Source organism: Podarcis muralis, chromosome 8, assembly GCF_964188315.1.
Source record: "Podarcis muralis chromosome 8, rPodMur119.hap1.1, whole genome shotgun sequence".
Taxonomy (NCBI): domain Eukaryota; kingdom Metazoa; phylum Chordata; class Lepidosauria; order Squamata; family Lacertidae; genus Podarcis; species Podarcis muralis.
In genome coordinates this window covers 33,291,493-33,307,692 of record NC_135662.1, presented here as the reverse complement: position 1 = coordinate 33,307,692, position 16,200 = coordinate 33,291,493, and the positions used below count along the sequence as shown (strand labels likewise).

Below are 16,200 nucleotides of genomic sequence, written 5' to 3'. Positions count from 1 at the left end.
AGCAGTTTCTTGGTGAACAGGAAGCACTGCTGGTCTCCACCTACCCTTCTTCCTGTTGCATATCTTCACACCCCACTTTGGCACCCACCTTCAGCTTCGTCTCAGGTGTCAAAATGCCCTGTCTAGTATTCAGCGTTTTCTTGCCCCCTCCCCCAAAAAAGTGCTTAACATTTTTTTCTGAGTGGCATGCTTCAATATTTATTTAAATAATTTATTACCTCAATCGAAGAGATGTGCAACAATTTTTAAAAGAAAAAATCACCACAAATAAAAATAATTTAAAATAGTTCTGCTATTTTACAAAATAAGACTGTAGACATGCCATTATTTAGACAGGAAGGCCTGTATAATTAAGAAATTCTAGTTAAGACAACACAGAGTAATTTGTATGTGAATAATTGCACTTTATTCATTTTGCTGAAAAACAGAATTAAGTAACTTGGCCAAATTTTATGAATTTACTCTTGCTATGCTGAAGTACTCAAAATATCTTTTGAAAAAAGAATACTGTGTTGACAATTTGGTGCTTCTTTAGTGAGAGGGCACAAGAACATCAGCCTCACACTTACTTTAGTGTTTTATCTATAAACTGCTTTTCCATCTGAAGCTGGGAGAATTTTCATTTGCTGCAAAAGAAGAAGAAAATATTAAATAAGCTGGTATCTGAAAACATTACCATTTAAAGTTTTTTGATGCAAGACATTAAGCAGAAAGTGATTTACAAGCACAACTTTAATCTCAAATGTTTTCTGTTAGTATATTGCATCTTCCAAAGATTAGCAATTTGGGAATATGAATATTAAAAAAACCACAGGAATCTGAATATATTTTTTAAAGCCCATCATATCTATTTGAATATCAGAGTGAGGCATTTAAGTATTTTGACAAGTTATCCTCTATTAAAGTTCCAAAATGCTGTTTTTCTAAATAGCAGGAAGCTTAACATTTACAGTTCAGAGATGTTCTATAATTATTTATGATCCAGTGAATTCTCTTGGGCTTTGTTTTGATGCAGTATGCCCATAACCTAGGACTGAGATGCCAATGAAGGCAGCGGAGATGAAAAAGTAAAGGCAGCATTTCCCCCTTCCACTGCTGGGGTGAGATGCTTTTGTAAGCAGCCTTTTCCTCACTTGAGAGAGGAACAGTGCTGCATTTTTGCTTAAGACTGTGTGTGTGTGTGTGTGTTTGAAACAGAGTGCTGTGTGCCAGCATGTGTGGTCAGGATGCGTGTGAATGCTGGGGAGTGGGGAAGTGTGCTTGTGCCATCTGTACGGGTGGAGTGTGTGCACTGACCACACCCACTACCGACATATGACCCTCAGGAAGGTGACTGACAGTATGTAACACTTCGGCTGAATATGGTTAGCCACCCCTGATTTAAATAAATAAAATGTTTGTTTGTGTCTACAGTGCAGATCTATTAAAAAGGTGCAGATCTGGGCCTCTGAATTCAAGCAAAAATAAAAATAAAAATTTGGGAACAAAGAATTGTTGCATTAAAAACACCTTATTAGAATGATGCACAGCTATAGTATACAGTGGTACCTCTGATTACGTACTTAATTCGTTCCAGAGGTCCGTTCTTAACCTGAAACTGTTCTTAACATGAAGCACCACTTTAGCTGATGTGGTCTCCCGCTGCTGCTGCGCCGCAAGAGCACGATTTCTGTTCTCATCCTGAAGCAAAGTTCTTAACTCGAGGTATTATTTCTGGGTTAGTGGAGTCTGTAACCTGAAGCGCATGTAACCTGAAGCGTCTGCAACCTGAGGTACCACTGTACAAGCATCCAATAGTACATTCCAGATCTACCTTCTGCCCACCCCTGGCTTAGACACAGAAAAATTCTGGAAAACTGGATCATAAACATGCTGCTGGAATACAACAGATGTGTGTTAAAGACAAAGTCACTTACACACTTTCCCTTCTTTTTCTAGTTTCTTCAAGTGATGGCCGAGGTTAATCTCTGCAGCCCTATGCAAGTGTTCAGGTGTGTCCTAGAGAAAAATAATTAAAAACACATGAATCACACATTTAGGAAGCTGTCTTATACACACTATCTGTAAGGAAGTTCAACTGGGATAAAAAAAAGAAGAGTCTTCTTTCTGAGTTGAGATGTATAAGGTTGAACTGTTAAATGGCAACACTGTTAAAATGGCATCTTGGTAATTTCATTTCAGTCAGGATTTTAAAAAGTCACACAAGCACACTAATGCCAAGTTAAAGAACAGAACAGAGCCAAACGTTGAACTAATTAAAGCACTCTTGACAAACAGAAAAAGGAAAAAAGTGGTATGATTGCAGTACCTATTCATATATTTATTGGCAGGGAAATAAAGAACTACTTATGCTCACACGAGAAGCTTGTATTAGCCCAATGTAATTTTTGACATTTATTATTATTATTTAATATATATTCATACTACGCCTTTTTCCCTGACAAGACTCAAGGCAGCTTACAGGGGGGGGGGGGGAGAACTGCTAAAAAAACAGGAAAAATCTATAATTAACATTAAAATACAATAGAATTAAAACTATATACAAATATAAAATATGTTTAAAACATACAAATAAATTAATAAAAACAGCACGACAACAGCCCTTTGATTAAAAGCAGTCAATTCCCAAAGGCCTGTTGGGACAAGAAATACTTCACCTGCCAACAAGGACAGCAAGGAGGGAGCCAGTCTAGCTGCTTTAGGGAGGGAGTTCCAAAGTCTGGGAGCAGCCACCGAGTAGGCCATTTCTTATATCCCTACCAAATGTGAGGGTGGTAAGACCAAGAGATGGGCCTCCCTGTAATGTCTCAAAACCTAGGCAGGTTTTGTCAGGACTGGTCGTTGTCCGTTTGGATGAGAGAATACGGTCTTTCAGATAGCTTGGACCTAAGCCGTGTAAGGCTTTATAGGTCATTTCCAGTGTTTTGAATTGTGCCTGGAAACAGACCAGTAGCCAGTGAAGCTGTTGTAACAAGGGAGTCATATGCTGCCTATAACCAGCCCCAGTCAACAATCTGGCTGCAGCTCTTTGACTCCATTGAAGTTCTGAGCACTTTTCAAAGCCAGCCCCACGAAGAGCACATTAACAGTAATCCAAACAGGATATAGCTAAGGCATGTGTCACTGTGGCCAAATCAGACATCTTTTCTCCAAATAATTTCTCTCCACACCAGATCACAAACTGCTATTTAAATATTTCCCTCAGGTTCAGAAGTAGTAAGCGATCCAGCACTGGGGAGATGGACAGATATAAAGAACCAAACACAAACCTGAAGCCCCCTTGGACTCACAGAATAAATTACACCATTATTTGGATTTGGGCTATTGTCATTAAATTTATACTCCAGCTTCCCCCGCAATATCTGGTAATCACATGTATTATTATTATTTTATTTTACAGACTTGTGTGTGTTCATAGTATTAAGGACATGAGCGCCTTCATCATGTTAATGTTACTGTCCTCAAGCAGTCTGTGTGTGAGAAAGAGAAAGAGAAAGAGAAAGAGAAAGAGAAAGAGAGAGAAAGAGAACTGTGCAAATGTATTCTTCCCATAATTATAGTTATATAAAAAACACCACTGAGCTTCTGCTTTTTTCCCCTGGCCAACTGGTAGTGGACAACAGACTATGGATTGCTTGATACTGTGTTGTTGGGTTGTTGTTTTTATTTTGATTATATATATATATTGTGGTTTTATATTTTGATTTTGTTTTGTGAACTGCCCTGAGACCTCCAGGTATAGGGTGGTAAGTAAGTAAGTAAGTAAGTAAGTACAGTGGTACCTCGGGTTAAGTACTTAATTCGTTCCAGAGGTCTGTACTTAACCTGAAACTGTTCTTAACCTGAAGCACCACTTTAGCTAATGGGGCCTCCTGCTGCTGCTGCGCTGCCGGAGCACAATTTCTGTTCTCATCCTGAAGCAAAGTTCTTAACCCGAGGTACTATTTCTGGGTTAGTGGAGTCTGTAACCTGAAGCGTATGTAACCTGAAGCGTATGTAACCCAAGGTACCACTGTAAGTAAATAAATAAAGGGTCCTAGTTCATATGCTTTGTATGTGGAAAGTCCAGGTTCAACCCCTGGCATCTCTAGTTAGGACTGAGAAAAAACCTTGCCTGAAGGTCTGGAATACCATTGTTGCTCCCTGTAGACAACCCTGAGCTAGATGGACCAACAATCTGAGCTAGAGATGAGGCAGCTTCTGTGTCCCTAATATTTTTGCTGGTGTATCAGCTTAGGAAGCCTTGATCACATAACTGTAATACCAGCATTGTACAAATTGCATTTCCATGCTGCATCTTATATGCCTTTGCATATGTGACATGTTCTTTATCGTTTAGCATTTTGTATGTTTAAAATGCAAGAGTTTGAAGACCTGCTTTTCCTGAAGAGGGTCTGCCAAAATAATTTTAGTTCTGGGGGAAAAAAGGAAATTACTGAAATTCTTAATGTCCCAACAAAACCAGGAAAGTTTAGATACAGGACAGCTTCCAATTTGCCTTGCTACAGTGAACACATACACAGTCACTTTTTCCTTGTCATAGAAACTACGATGTTAGTGAACCATTCATTTTATTGTGACTGCTTCTACTAGGGAAATTAAACATCTTATTCCTAATTCAAAAGTAAGAGTCAGCTAGACAGCTACCTTGTATACAATTTTCACAAGTTCCGCTGTTGTAAGAGATTTCTCAGCATTCTCTTTCAAGACATTGAGGATTTGCTGTTCCCGTGCATTTCGGTGAGAAATGTACTCTTGAATTTTAGCTCTTGCCCCTTTTATTACTGGGCCATGTCCTGTAAGGGGGAAAAAGTGGTTAATATAGAAAAACTACAACAACGATACATGTTTACAATCTCTACTTCTGCTGCAGTATTTGTTATTATGATGTTCAAAGCAAGTGGTATAGCTGTCACGTATGGTTCCAGTATCTTCTGATTTTGCTGGTGTCTGCACCAATAAGATTAGAGGTATTATTACTTTCTCACCCTAGCAGTTGCATTAGATCACAACACTAAAATTTTGAAACAAAAAAACAAAAACAAAACAGTTTAAGAGCAAAGCCTTTACGTTAATATTACTATGATTTCCAGTGTAGGGTGTCATCAGACAAACACATACTCAGAGGAGACTCATTGAAACCATGTCTATTGATCTCAACAGGCCCGCTTCCGAGTTCATCAGATACCACCCCATATCTTTAACATCTCTTCTATAGTCACTTTTAAGCCCTGAACTCTGAATTGTTAGGTCAAATGTGAAGGAAAATGTTGGCCCTCTAGTGGCCAAAGGACTTTTCACAACTCAGACCATTAGTACACACCTACCCTAGGAAATGGTCATGTGCTATCTATGTATGTGGCAATTTGCAAAGAACAGGTATAGCCAATTCCTTTAGACTTATAAACTAAAATAGACACTGAGAGACAACAGAAGAAGCGAGGGGGTAGCAGAGGTATCAGTAGGTTGAGGAATAGTATGTGATTACTTAAATTGCACATATTTAGGCTTAGTTATCTAGTGTGAGGCTTCCTGCAACAGGTGAATCTCAAGGAGGGACTTAAGGGAAGTGATTGCACAAATGTATTCTGGGAGGCAGTTCTAGTCATAAGGGGCATCAAAGGAAAAGGACAAAGTAGTTGCAGAGATCAGGAGCTCTCCAGACAGCTGAAGGTATCAGGCATCTGGTTGGCCACTAAGAGAACAGGATGCTTGGCCTGATCCAGGAGGCTCTTCTTTCGTTCAGTATGACATTTTGTCATCAGTAGTTTGAGCACTGCAGAGTTTCCAATGGTAGATGTTAGCCAACAAAAAAGTTATCAGAACACACCGAATCAGTCTGTGTCCATATGTTTCATTCAACAAGGATTCACAGAGAGATGGCACCACAATGCACCTTCTCTATTTTGGCAGTTATATTTTATGTATCCTCTCGATAATTTTCAATAGATTCTAGGAAACTACGGGCGCTATCCAACAAAGTAGTTCCGATAGCACAAGGATTTCTATTTGCCAAGAGTGTTGGGGAGAAACCCAGAACAAATTTAGGGAATGAGAGGAGAGGGAATGCACAGCCGGAAGCCCTTGTGCTAATGGGACTATTTCACAGCATATTGCCCTAAATGATTTGCAATAAGGCCCATAAATCAAGGATGCACTGGCAACATACAAGACTTTTTAAAAAATCAAATGCAGTGCAAGTTCAGGCTGCAATTTCAGCTTATGATGAGTAGGAAAGCTAAAGCATCACAAAACACATTGTAAACAGGATTCAAGAGACACAGGAGACCTTCTCTATGCTTGCTGTAACCTGCCATGAAAGGACAACAATCAACAGAAGGATCAGAGGGCTCTGGCGATGAAGAGCAAGGCATTAGGGATTTTGAACAGCAGTTCTAGTCATAAGAACTGTACCAGAGGAGGTCAAGAAGTGATGTGTTATGAATTCAGGTCAAATGTGGAACTAACCAGGGTAAATTAAGTCAGCTTTCACTTCTAGTAGCTTTTCCAACGATTTCATGTAATCATAAAGGTCTTCAAACACTGCTGTTCCTTCTCCTAAAATGCAGTCACCAGAAAATATAGCATTTTCTTCTAGGAGATGTAAAGCCATGTGGTCATCTGTATGTCCAGGGGTATATAATACCCTGCAGATTGACAAAAAAAGATTATTAAACTCATACCTGACCTTTCCACAATAGAGCCCTCAAGGCATCCGACAACAAATGCAAATACATATAAAAAGCATGAAACATATGAAGCTGTAAGAATCTGTGGTAGAGTTAAAACCACTTGAATAAGGCAAAGGCCTATCTAAACATGAATTTTCATTTGTCTTTGGAAGTTAACAGAGACAGGCTTGTGTTCCTGCTAAAGGCACTTGTGATGTTTGTGGGACTTGGAAAAGCAGCCTTCCTGAAGATCCAAGGACCCAGACAGGTTTGGGTCCAATCCAAACCCACAGATACACACAACTTTCCAAAATATATAGTAGATAATACCATGATAAAATACATAATTGTGCCAATATTAAAAATCTTGCACATGAAAGAGAAAATCTTCATACAGGGGTCAATCTGCAGAAGTTATCAGTTACCTCAGAGTAGCTCCCTCTGTCTTTAAAAGATCTCCATCTCTAAGGTATGTATACTTTTGCTTTCCTTCTCCTATTATTTCTTCAGAGTGTGGGTTACGTGGAAGTTTGCTTATGCAGTACTCAGAAGCTAGTTTTCAAAAGAAATGTGGCATTAAATATGTTTTAGAAGCAGCTTAGTCACACATTATTTAAAATTTCCTGAAAAATCACAGTATCTTAGTTTTTAAACACAAAAATAAAAAAGCAGCATTACTTTATTTTACATGTTGTAACATTGCTCCCAAAAGTGCATGCTGACATTGTTTTACACATATATGTCATATAAATTGCTCTTAAGAAATGAATGAAAAGATTCTGGAATGAAATAAGGATAAAGTGTGCCCCAGCAAATGCTTATGGGAGGAGAGGCAAATGAGTCATAGGACCTGGGCTAACATTAGCACAAGGCAATGGGCTGATCCAGGTATGAAACATGACTGCTTTTGTTTAGATGCTTGGGCCAAAAACCCAGAGTCCGGTGTGTTTAGGAGACTCTTGCTCTCTTTAATGGAAAGGCAGACTGCTTCATCTCCCAATGGTGCATGTTCTGTAGCTTCCTGCTGAAATCCTGTAACTTTTCATATCACTCTGGCCTCTTCAGACTGGGGCTGGTTTTTGCAGGTGTATTCTGTAACACGTCATTGACTCAGTCATAGTGCATCAGTGATGGATTTACACTGGATCAGCCACACATCATTCCAATTTGCTAGTTGTTCTGCAATGCTTCCCCGACACATAATTGCTGTCTGTAGGGGCACTCTTGCACGACAGCACAACAAACACTAGAATGGGATTTTGGCAGGAATCTGCAGGACATACACCGATTCCAAATGAAGCAGTTTGACCACCTCAGAACTTTTGCAGAAGCAAACAGTACTGAAAGCAGGATTGCATACAATTACACTGGTACCATCATGAACGTAGATCAGGAATGCACAACAGAAAGAGCATCTGGAGAGACCCCAAATGTTCCCCACAGATGGCAATAATGCAGTAATGCTTGGGAACCATGGAAGAACTACTAATGAAATTATGTGTGGACTAATGCACTATGACTCTGTCAATGACATATTGCAAAAAGACACCTGTGAAAAATTCCACAATCTGGAAGGGCCCTTGCCTTCCATGCACCCACACTGTCTCTTAGTTTTTCTTCTTCTTCTGCAGGTTAGGGGTAATGTTAAAACTAATGGCAACTTGGCGGCCATAACGACCAAGCAATGCCCTGCCAACAAGCTGCCCTATACACTTTACATTTGGGTTGAAAAGAATGGCATACATTTGGTAGTGATGGGTTGACAGATAAAGGATGTAGACGCACACACACTTAGTTGCCCAGGGCAACTTTCTATACCATTATGATGCTAACAAGAGAAACAGTTTTTATGAGTAAGCATGCAAAGAAATGGCTTTGCAAGAGGTCTGGCCAATTTAAAATGCGCAAGTTAAATTTCCTGACTTTATAAGCATAGCAAAGCAGTCTTGTTTTCACTTCATGAGCTGTTTCCCATGAAATGTACTGAAACAATTAACAATAAAACATTAACAATAAACACATACAGTTAAACCTCAGAACTCGAACGACTCCATTGCCCGAATGCCAAAAACCCGGAAGTAAGTGTTCCGGTTTTCAAACAATCCTCGGAATTCGAACGTCCAAAGTGGCTTCCGTTTGAGTGCAAGAAGCTATTGCAACCAATCGGAAGCTGCACCTTGGATCTCAAACGTTTCAGAAGTCGAACGGTCTTCCGGAACAGATTACATTCGAGTTCTGAGGTTTGACAGTATTAAAAAAACAATTACAAATAGCTACACAGACTAATGTACTTTATAATGCAAAAACAGTTACCTTGCTGGTTTTACTTATAGCCTGTGAAGTAAACAATCAACTATGTAGAAGTTAGTTGCCAGCATTCACTGTTTACCAGCAAGAATTTTATTAGACACTGGTATACAAGCCTTCAAATGTTCTTCCTACTTTATCTTTCTGCTATTTAACAGTATTTAATGTCAGATTAAAGTACTGGAAAACAGCTTGGATACATTTTGTATAAAAAACAGAATACAGACATTTTAGACAACAACAAAAATAATGAAACTGCTTACTAGTGGGAAAGTTTTTACAAATATCAGCTATGCCTCCTGTGTGATCTTCGTGCCAGTGTGTTACTAAGATTTCCTGGATTGAGATGCTGAATTCGTTGAACGCTTGTTTCAAACAGCCAATATATTCAGGGACAGCTGGTTCTCCTGTATCAATAAGGATCCTTCTGTATTAAAGACAGAATCGCACCCCCCCCCCAAAAAAGACACCATAACTGGAAAAGTCAAAGCACAATTAATAGAAAAGTAAGGTTGGATCCTAGTACAAAATGTCTGTGACATGGAAAGCAACATTTTCTTACTCCAGAACATCACTGCATCCTTACACAAGTGGGAATCCTGATGGATCATTTCTCAAAAATAAAGAAAGGTTCCCTCTTCTCACTTGGCAGGTCTTCTGCCTTTTTCACAACACCTGCAGCTGCTTTACATCTAATGACACCCTTTATCTCAGTCCTCAGCGCATCTTGGCTGCAAGTCCTGAAATACCTGCTCCTTGCCCTGTAGGCCTTTTCTTACCTGGCCTGGGAAGGCAGGGCCTAGACTGATTCCAGCTACCAAAGATGAGGCTGCTGACCAGACTCTTGGGCTGCAATGTTATTTGGGGTTTTTTGTTGCGGGGTGTGTACTATGTGTGCACACACACACAGCACTGTTACTGGTTTTTTTGGTACAGTATCTTTATTTTAGATCTTGTCCTGGTTTATGTGGAAACTCTTCAGTTTGGTGGAATATTTTTTAATGTTTTGTTTGTTTATGACCACTTTTGTTATGTTGCAGTTATGCATTCTTCTCATGTTGAAAGCCACCACCTTGATAATGGTTTGAACTGTGGAAAGGCAGCATACAAATAAAATGATGCCTGTCAGTATTCACTGACTGGCAGCAGCAGCAGAGATCTCATTGTGGATCTTTCCTAATCCTACCTGGAAATGCCTGAGGTTTGAACCTTGAACCTTCTGCAGGCAGTGCATGCGCTGTACCAACTGAACTCGTGTAACATGGGCTCACTACATAAATGTGTCTGTGTGTGTATGCGCCCACAAAGGTATGTATGCGCGGGTGGCGCTGTGGTGTAAACCACTGAGCGTCTTGGGCTTGCTGATCTGAAGGTTGGCAGTTCGACTTCCCGCTCACCCCATTGCTCTGTCTCAGCTCCTGCCAACTTAGCAGTTCAAAAGCACGTCAGTGCAAGTAGATAAATAGGTACCGCTGCAGTGGGAAGGTAAACTGTGTTTCTGTGCAGTTTCCTTCATGGTATTCCGTTGCGCCAGAAGCAGTTTAGTCATGCTGGCCACACGACCCGGAAAGCTGTATGTGGACAAACGTCAGCTCCCTCGGTCTGAAGAGAGATGAGCGCTGCACCCCATAGTTGCCTTTGACTGGACTTAATCGTCATGGGGTCCTTTACCTTTTTACCTTATGCACTCACACAAACACACATGTATATGTATAGATACACACATGCCTACTCTGGTGAGGAAGAATCCCCACCTGTTGAATTTCTGCCTGCCTATGCAGCTATTACGGGCAAAGGAAGCCCTGCCCATGAAACAGTTATCCGAAGCCAGCTCCAAATCGCTACTTTAGCACCAGGGTAAAAGGGAACTATAAGCCACTCTCTTCCGCTGGTCCCTCCTGGGGAGGCCGGCGGGGGCTGCTACGTACCTGGGGCCGGTCCCTACCAGGTAGGTGTTGGTGCCCTGCAAGGTCATCGGCCCCGGGTTGCAGCCCAGCACGCGGACCACCCGCGACGACAGCCTCTCCACCCGCGGCAGCACAGACACCATCTTCGCGGCGGGGCTTCTTCCAGCTGCTGAGCGGCCGAAACGTAGAGATAGGAATTCTGCAGAGGTGCTACAGCTAAAGAAACAGCTTCCTGGTTACCTCCGACACTACTTCCCACCCGCCTCCCTGGGCAGGAGTGAGAGCTTATAAGAAACCCCTGGGTTTTAGGGTAGATGTGATGGGTGTGTGTGTGTGTGTAACGCCCAGAAAGAAAGAAAAAGCAGCTGCATGTTCATGCACTTTCAAAACGCAGGCTTTCTTACGAGCCTTGTTTTCCTCCCAAAGCGTTTGAGCGTTTTAGAGATTGCAGCTAATATCGCCATATACTTGGAGAACGGGGAGATGTGGCGGAGATAAAGCGGCTTTTAACAGCCCCTGCAGTGTAGGGCAGCATATATTGTAGGTTAGAAGTGGGGCTGGTTTGGATTTCCCATCCAAAAGTCGCTGACACAAAATTCTTCTCAGAGCGCAGGAAAGATCAGGCGAGCAACGTCCCGCGCGGAATAAGAAGACCTAAGTTGGAGCACGAATCCTATCTTCTTTGTTGTTTTCATTCGTGAGGGGGAGGAGGGAAGGGAGATGATGACAGGTACCGCTAAAATCCTAATTTTTCTGTCACTTCAGCTCTGACGGTGAACAAAAATGGCGTCGAAAACTAACCCGGAAGCTGGCCACTCCGTGTGAGTCTAGAACTCGAGTCCCGGCACAAACCGCTTCTCCCAGCAGGGTTTGTTTACAGTCACACGCTTGACAGAACGGGGCATTCTAAGTAACGCACTGAATTTAACTGCGTGCAGTTAGCGTGGGTATTTTTAAATTTATTTTTGCCCATTTCCTTAAATGTGCCTCTCTTCCTCCCCTCTCATCTCCCAAGAGCAATACATAACGCTGCTCCACTGAACCGGGAAAGCAAGGAAAAATACGATTACGCTTAAATTACTCCAGAATTAATTTCTGGAGATTTAGCTGTAGCAAAACAGCAAGGAGTCTGGTGGCACCTCAAAGACTTAAGACTCGTTGTTTTTCCATTGTTGTAGATTGTAGGTTTTGCCCTGGGAATGTTTCTGAATCTAGGAACAAATTAACTTTTCCAGAGTGAACAACGGACTTTGCTAACAACGAATGCTTAGGAAAGGGTTGAAAGCTGCTTTAATATTAACAGAAATGTATTTCACTAATGAGACGCTGGAAAAGGCCACACATTTTGTTTTGTGAACCGAAGCTGCTCTTGATGACACCGACAAAATAAGACTAAACAAGTCCCAGCAGGGTCAGTCAGTGTCTGGATGGGTGAGCATCTGAAGCCACATTTATGCTGCCTTATCTTCCACAACGGAAGAAAGGTGGACTGTTAAGTTGTGGGTGAACATATCAGATGACACAGCAATTCTTCAAACAGCTCTTGTTTATTCACAGGCCAGAAAAGAACTGAACAGAAAGGTTCAGCCAGCTTGCTTATATAGAGCTCCACTACAACGCAACAGTAACCACTTTCTGTAACTATCCAATCACTGAACGTCACTTTCAATCCCTTATTTGCCTATGTGGACCTGAGTGAAAACTACAGTATCCCCCTGCTGGCCCAGGGTGAGAACTTCAGTACATAACATGGACTATAAATGTAATAAACAAACCAACTAGCCAGCCAGCCAGCCAGCCAGCCAACAAACAACCTCTTAGGGGCCCAAGTCAGATAGCAACAATGAAGAAAACCCATTTAGCTGTTATAAAGAAAGCAACACAAAGTGCATGTGGTGAGCTGCTTGCTGCCATTGACAAAAGTAATGAATAATGCTACCGGCCAACATCGAGAGTAGCCCCATTATCTTCACTAACAGGGAATGATGTATTCAGGCTGTCACCACTGACAAAGCCTTGTCTCTAGTGTAGATTTATCTGAGTGGGTGGAACAGAGAACAAACCGTCTGCTGCTGATCTTAAAGTCCAGGCAGGTTCATGAGCCGATACAAGATTAGATATGAGAAGGCAGGAAGATTCTGTCTCCTGAATAAGGGTTGCCTTCCTTCCATTACCCTCTCACTTTATGATTTTCAGGCAGCCTATGCTAACTTCTGCTTTGGCTGTGTGTACACTATACATTTAAAGCAAATGGCTTCCCCCGAAGAATCCTAGGAGCTGGAGCTTGCTGCTCTCACAGAGCTCCAGTTCCCAGCATCAGTAACAAATTACAGCTTCCAGGATTCTTTGAGTGGGGAGAGACATGTTCTCTGAATGTGCTCTGAATGGTGTATACACAGACATGGACTGAAGCACTTGTGTACATGCTGATGGCAGGTGTGAACTTAGCTTGAATAAGCTTTTGGAATGCCACTGCTGAGTTGTTGAGCATTGCTTTCCAAGGACTTGATGGAGGCATGCAATGATCTGGACCAGGTTGACGATTGTGCATGCCAGCAGCCTTCATATAATCCCCTTATTGTTCAATCACATGACTAGAAATTAGCACAGGCTAACTGGAAATCACAATTGTTCTCGGCCTTCCCCCACCACCAGCCCCACAAGCTCGGGGAGCAGCGGAAAGGCTGTGTGCAGCCTTTCCACTGCTCCCCGACCTGCTCTTTGGGTCGAGCAGCTCTGGGGTAGCCCAGGAAGCCTCCGCAGGGCAGCGGGGAGCCTTCATCCCGCTGCCCTGGGGAGGCTTCGCGCGGCTATCCCTGGCTTTTGCGGGAGGTGGGGGAAGGGACAGAGCGAGGCTCTCTCACTTCCCCCACCTCCCACAAAAGCCCCCCAAAGCCACATTTTTTTCTCTTTAACCCCCCCCCCCAAAGTAGGTGCGCCTTATGGTCAGGTGCGCCTTATGGCACGAAAAATACGGTAAATAAATGTGCATAGATCTACAAGGCAAACACAAACATAAGTATATAAACCATGTGTCTGAAATACAGGAGTACAGGAGAACAATCCTGAAGCCATTTTGACTCTCCCAAATTGACCTCAAATATTTCTCTGCAAGGAGGAAGGAAATGGGAATTGCTTTCCAATTGTCTTTGGACGGTAGAGGCTTACACCTCCCTGTAAATACAGTCTGGCAAGTATCTATTAAGCTGAGCACACTATTGATATGCACAACAGATTCAGGAACTAAGCATTTACCATCTCAAAGCAATGGCCAGGCTACCCAGATAAGGCAATCAGATAAGGCATTATCAGGTATCCTGGCAGACAGGAGAGAAGCAACACACTCAAATTTCTGCTGGGGACCACCTCTTTCTGTGATGTATGCATGATGTTTTGGGGGGTGGTCTTGAGCTACAGGTGAGGCAATTTCAAAAGTCTATATAAGAGCTTGCACACCAATGTTCTGGCTTCCTCTCCTCCCTCCTTGTGTGTGGGGAGTGGGGGACCCTGTTGCAACAGTTTAATAAAGATCATGCTTACTAGCTGCTTTGTTTCTCAATATTCTCTGGCTGGCCTCTGTTATTTTCTCCTACCAATAGAGAACTTACATAAGGACTCTATACGGGCTCTTAGATACCCCATAAGGGAAAGGGAGCAGTTTTTTTTTTATAACACCAGGTAACTCCGAAAATTGTAGCTCTGGGAGTATTGGGGTATATTGATTCACAAAAGGGGCTTGTAATAGCCCAGTTGTATTTTTGGCACATCCACACACCGTGTCTTAAACACAGAGCATGGGGAATAAATTGTATTGTCCAGCGATTGTCAGTGCTAGACTGATTTTAGGCAATCCTCCCCCCAAAAAGCTCAACAACTCAGTCTTTTGGGAGTTGGATGTGTCTATTGTAGACTTTTTTTGAAAAGGCTGTTAAGTCATATTTGGTCTGTAGATGGCAGTACCAACACCATCTGAAGTAAATTACAAGTTCTGTCATAACAAAATTGGTGCAGAATGATGATGTAGCTAATATGGTGTGTTCTCAAAACAGGGTGCAGCCTTCAGAGCTTATTTACACATACAATTCTGAGCAAAGTTATGTTATTCAACTCCCATTGAGATTGAGAGGACTGAAGCATCCTTTTAACTATGCAGTAGATTGTAGTAATTTGTTTTAAGACACGTCGAACACTTCTCCCGCCTTTGCATGCAAACAGTTGTCAGCTGAAACCCTGGAGATATTTCTGAAGTGTTAGCAATTTTGTCAGCTCAGCTAGAGTGGTTAAAGTCAAATTCCTTTCCCCCGATTTTTTCGCTTAAAGCACAGTTCTGTATTTTTATTCAAAACATACTGAAGATGGTTTACTTTTTTTTGGGGGGGGGATAAATTGACATATGTGAGAAAAATGAACGAGAGACCCCCAAGAAGTAATATGTTAGCTTTTCTTAGACTGCACAGCAGCAGAGCTTTCTCCCACTACCACAGGGAAAAATCCAGTGTGGCTAGATTTCTTTTTGTGGGTTGATTTGCTTTGACTCCCAACACCCAGTGATGCTCAGACAGTAGTAACTGGGTAACTCGTGCCCCCAAATGCTGGTGCTGTGCAGAAGGCCTCCTAACCAATCTCTCCTCCTCTAGGTCTGCCTAGTAGCAGCCTGCAGGATAGGACAGGGCCGAGGTGGAGGAAAGTGAAGGTGGAGGGCAAAGGCTGGAGGGTGGCATTTGCTATACATATGTACACACTTGCGCAATAATGTTGCCTAAGGCTCCTGCTCAATATGTATAAGGCTCAATATATGTTCTATCTGCACATACAGGTGGGCATGTTTACGAAGCAGTGTGCATCAATGTTCTCAACTCCCCTCAATCAGTCTATGCACTGGCAGAACTGATGTGAAATCTTCCCTTCTCCACTTAATTTTTTCCCTGTGTCTTTTTTGATATACCAGAAGTCTGATAGGAGAGGGCGAGTGGCACAGCCCTGCAACTTCACTAAGTCAATAGGAGGTGACCTAAGAAAACATTATCTATGTACACATGGCAACAGCAAGCACCTGAGAAGTGTATTCTCAGCACAAAATAGATTAAAACTGTTCCTGCAGAATATGCTTTAGATTAATTAATAGTGTGGGACAGGGATAACATGGGGATGACACTGTGTGTACAGCACCTCCAAATGCTCCTGCATCTAGACCTGAACACACATTATCATTTAGTGCAGGCTTCCTCAAATTCTGCCCTCCAGATGTTTTTGGCTTATGACTCCCATGATCCCTAGCTAGCAGGACCAGTGGTCGGGGATGATGGGAATTGTCA

At 42.1% G+C, this 16,200-nt stretch overlaps 1 protein-coding gene across 2 annotated transcripts; it reads right to left on the bottom strand.

Annotated features, from left to right (window-relative positions):
• Positions 1–383: 383 nt before the first annotated feature.
• LACTB2 (lactamase beta 2) lies at positions 384–11,074 on the bottom strand. Of its 2 annotated transcripts, none has more exons than XM_028736741.2 (7): positions 10,907–11,074; positions 9,242–9,402; positions 7,097–7,223; positions 6,469–6,647; positions 4,648–4,796; positions 1,917–1,998; positions 384–626 (listed from the first exon to the last, which is right to left on the bottom strand). In XM_028736741.2, the coding sequence occupies exons 1-7, from the start codon at positions 11,026–11,028 to the stop codon at positions 583–585; spliced, it is 864 nt and encodes a 287-aa protein (XP_028592574.2). In that variant the 5' UTR covers positions 11,029–11,074; the 3' UTR covers positions 384–582. The 2 variants fall into 2 exon arrangements, with proteins under 2 accessions (XP_028592574.2, XP_028592573.2); XM_028736740.2 differs by having other exon boundaries at positions 9,242–9,405; positions 10,907–11,072.
• Between the last annotated feature and the right edge of the window lie 5,126 nt (positions 11,075–16,200).

Bases quoted from the DNA above. Each gene is read 5' to 3' on its own strand.
- LACTB2 (XM_028736740.2), bottom strand. From the start codon at position 11,028: ATGGTGTCTGTGCTGCCGCGGGTGGAGAGGCTGTCGTCGCGGGTGGTC. The intron at 9,406-10,906 runs GTACGTAGCAGC...TCTTTAATACAG, and splicing joins CTGGTAGGGACCGGCCCCAG to AAGGATCCTTATTGATACAG. The intron at 4,797-6,468 runs GTTAGTTCCACA...TCCCCCTTACAG, and splicing joins AGCTGACTTAATTTACCCTG to GACATGGCCCAGTAATAAAA.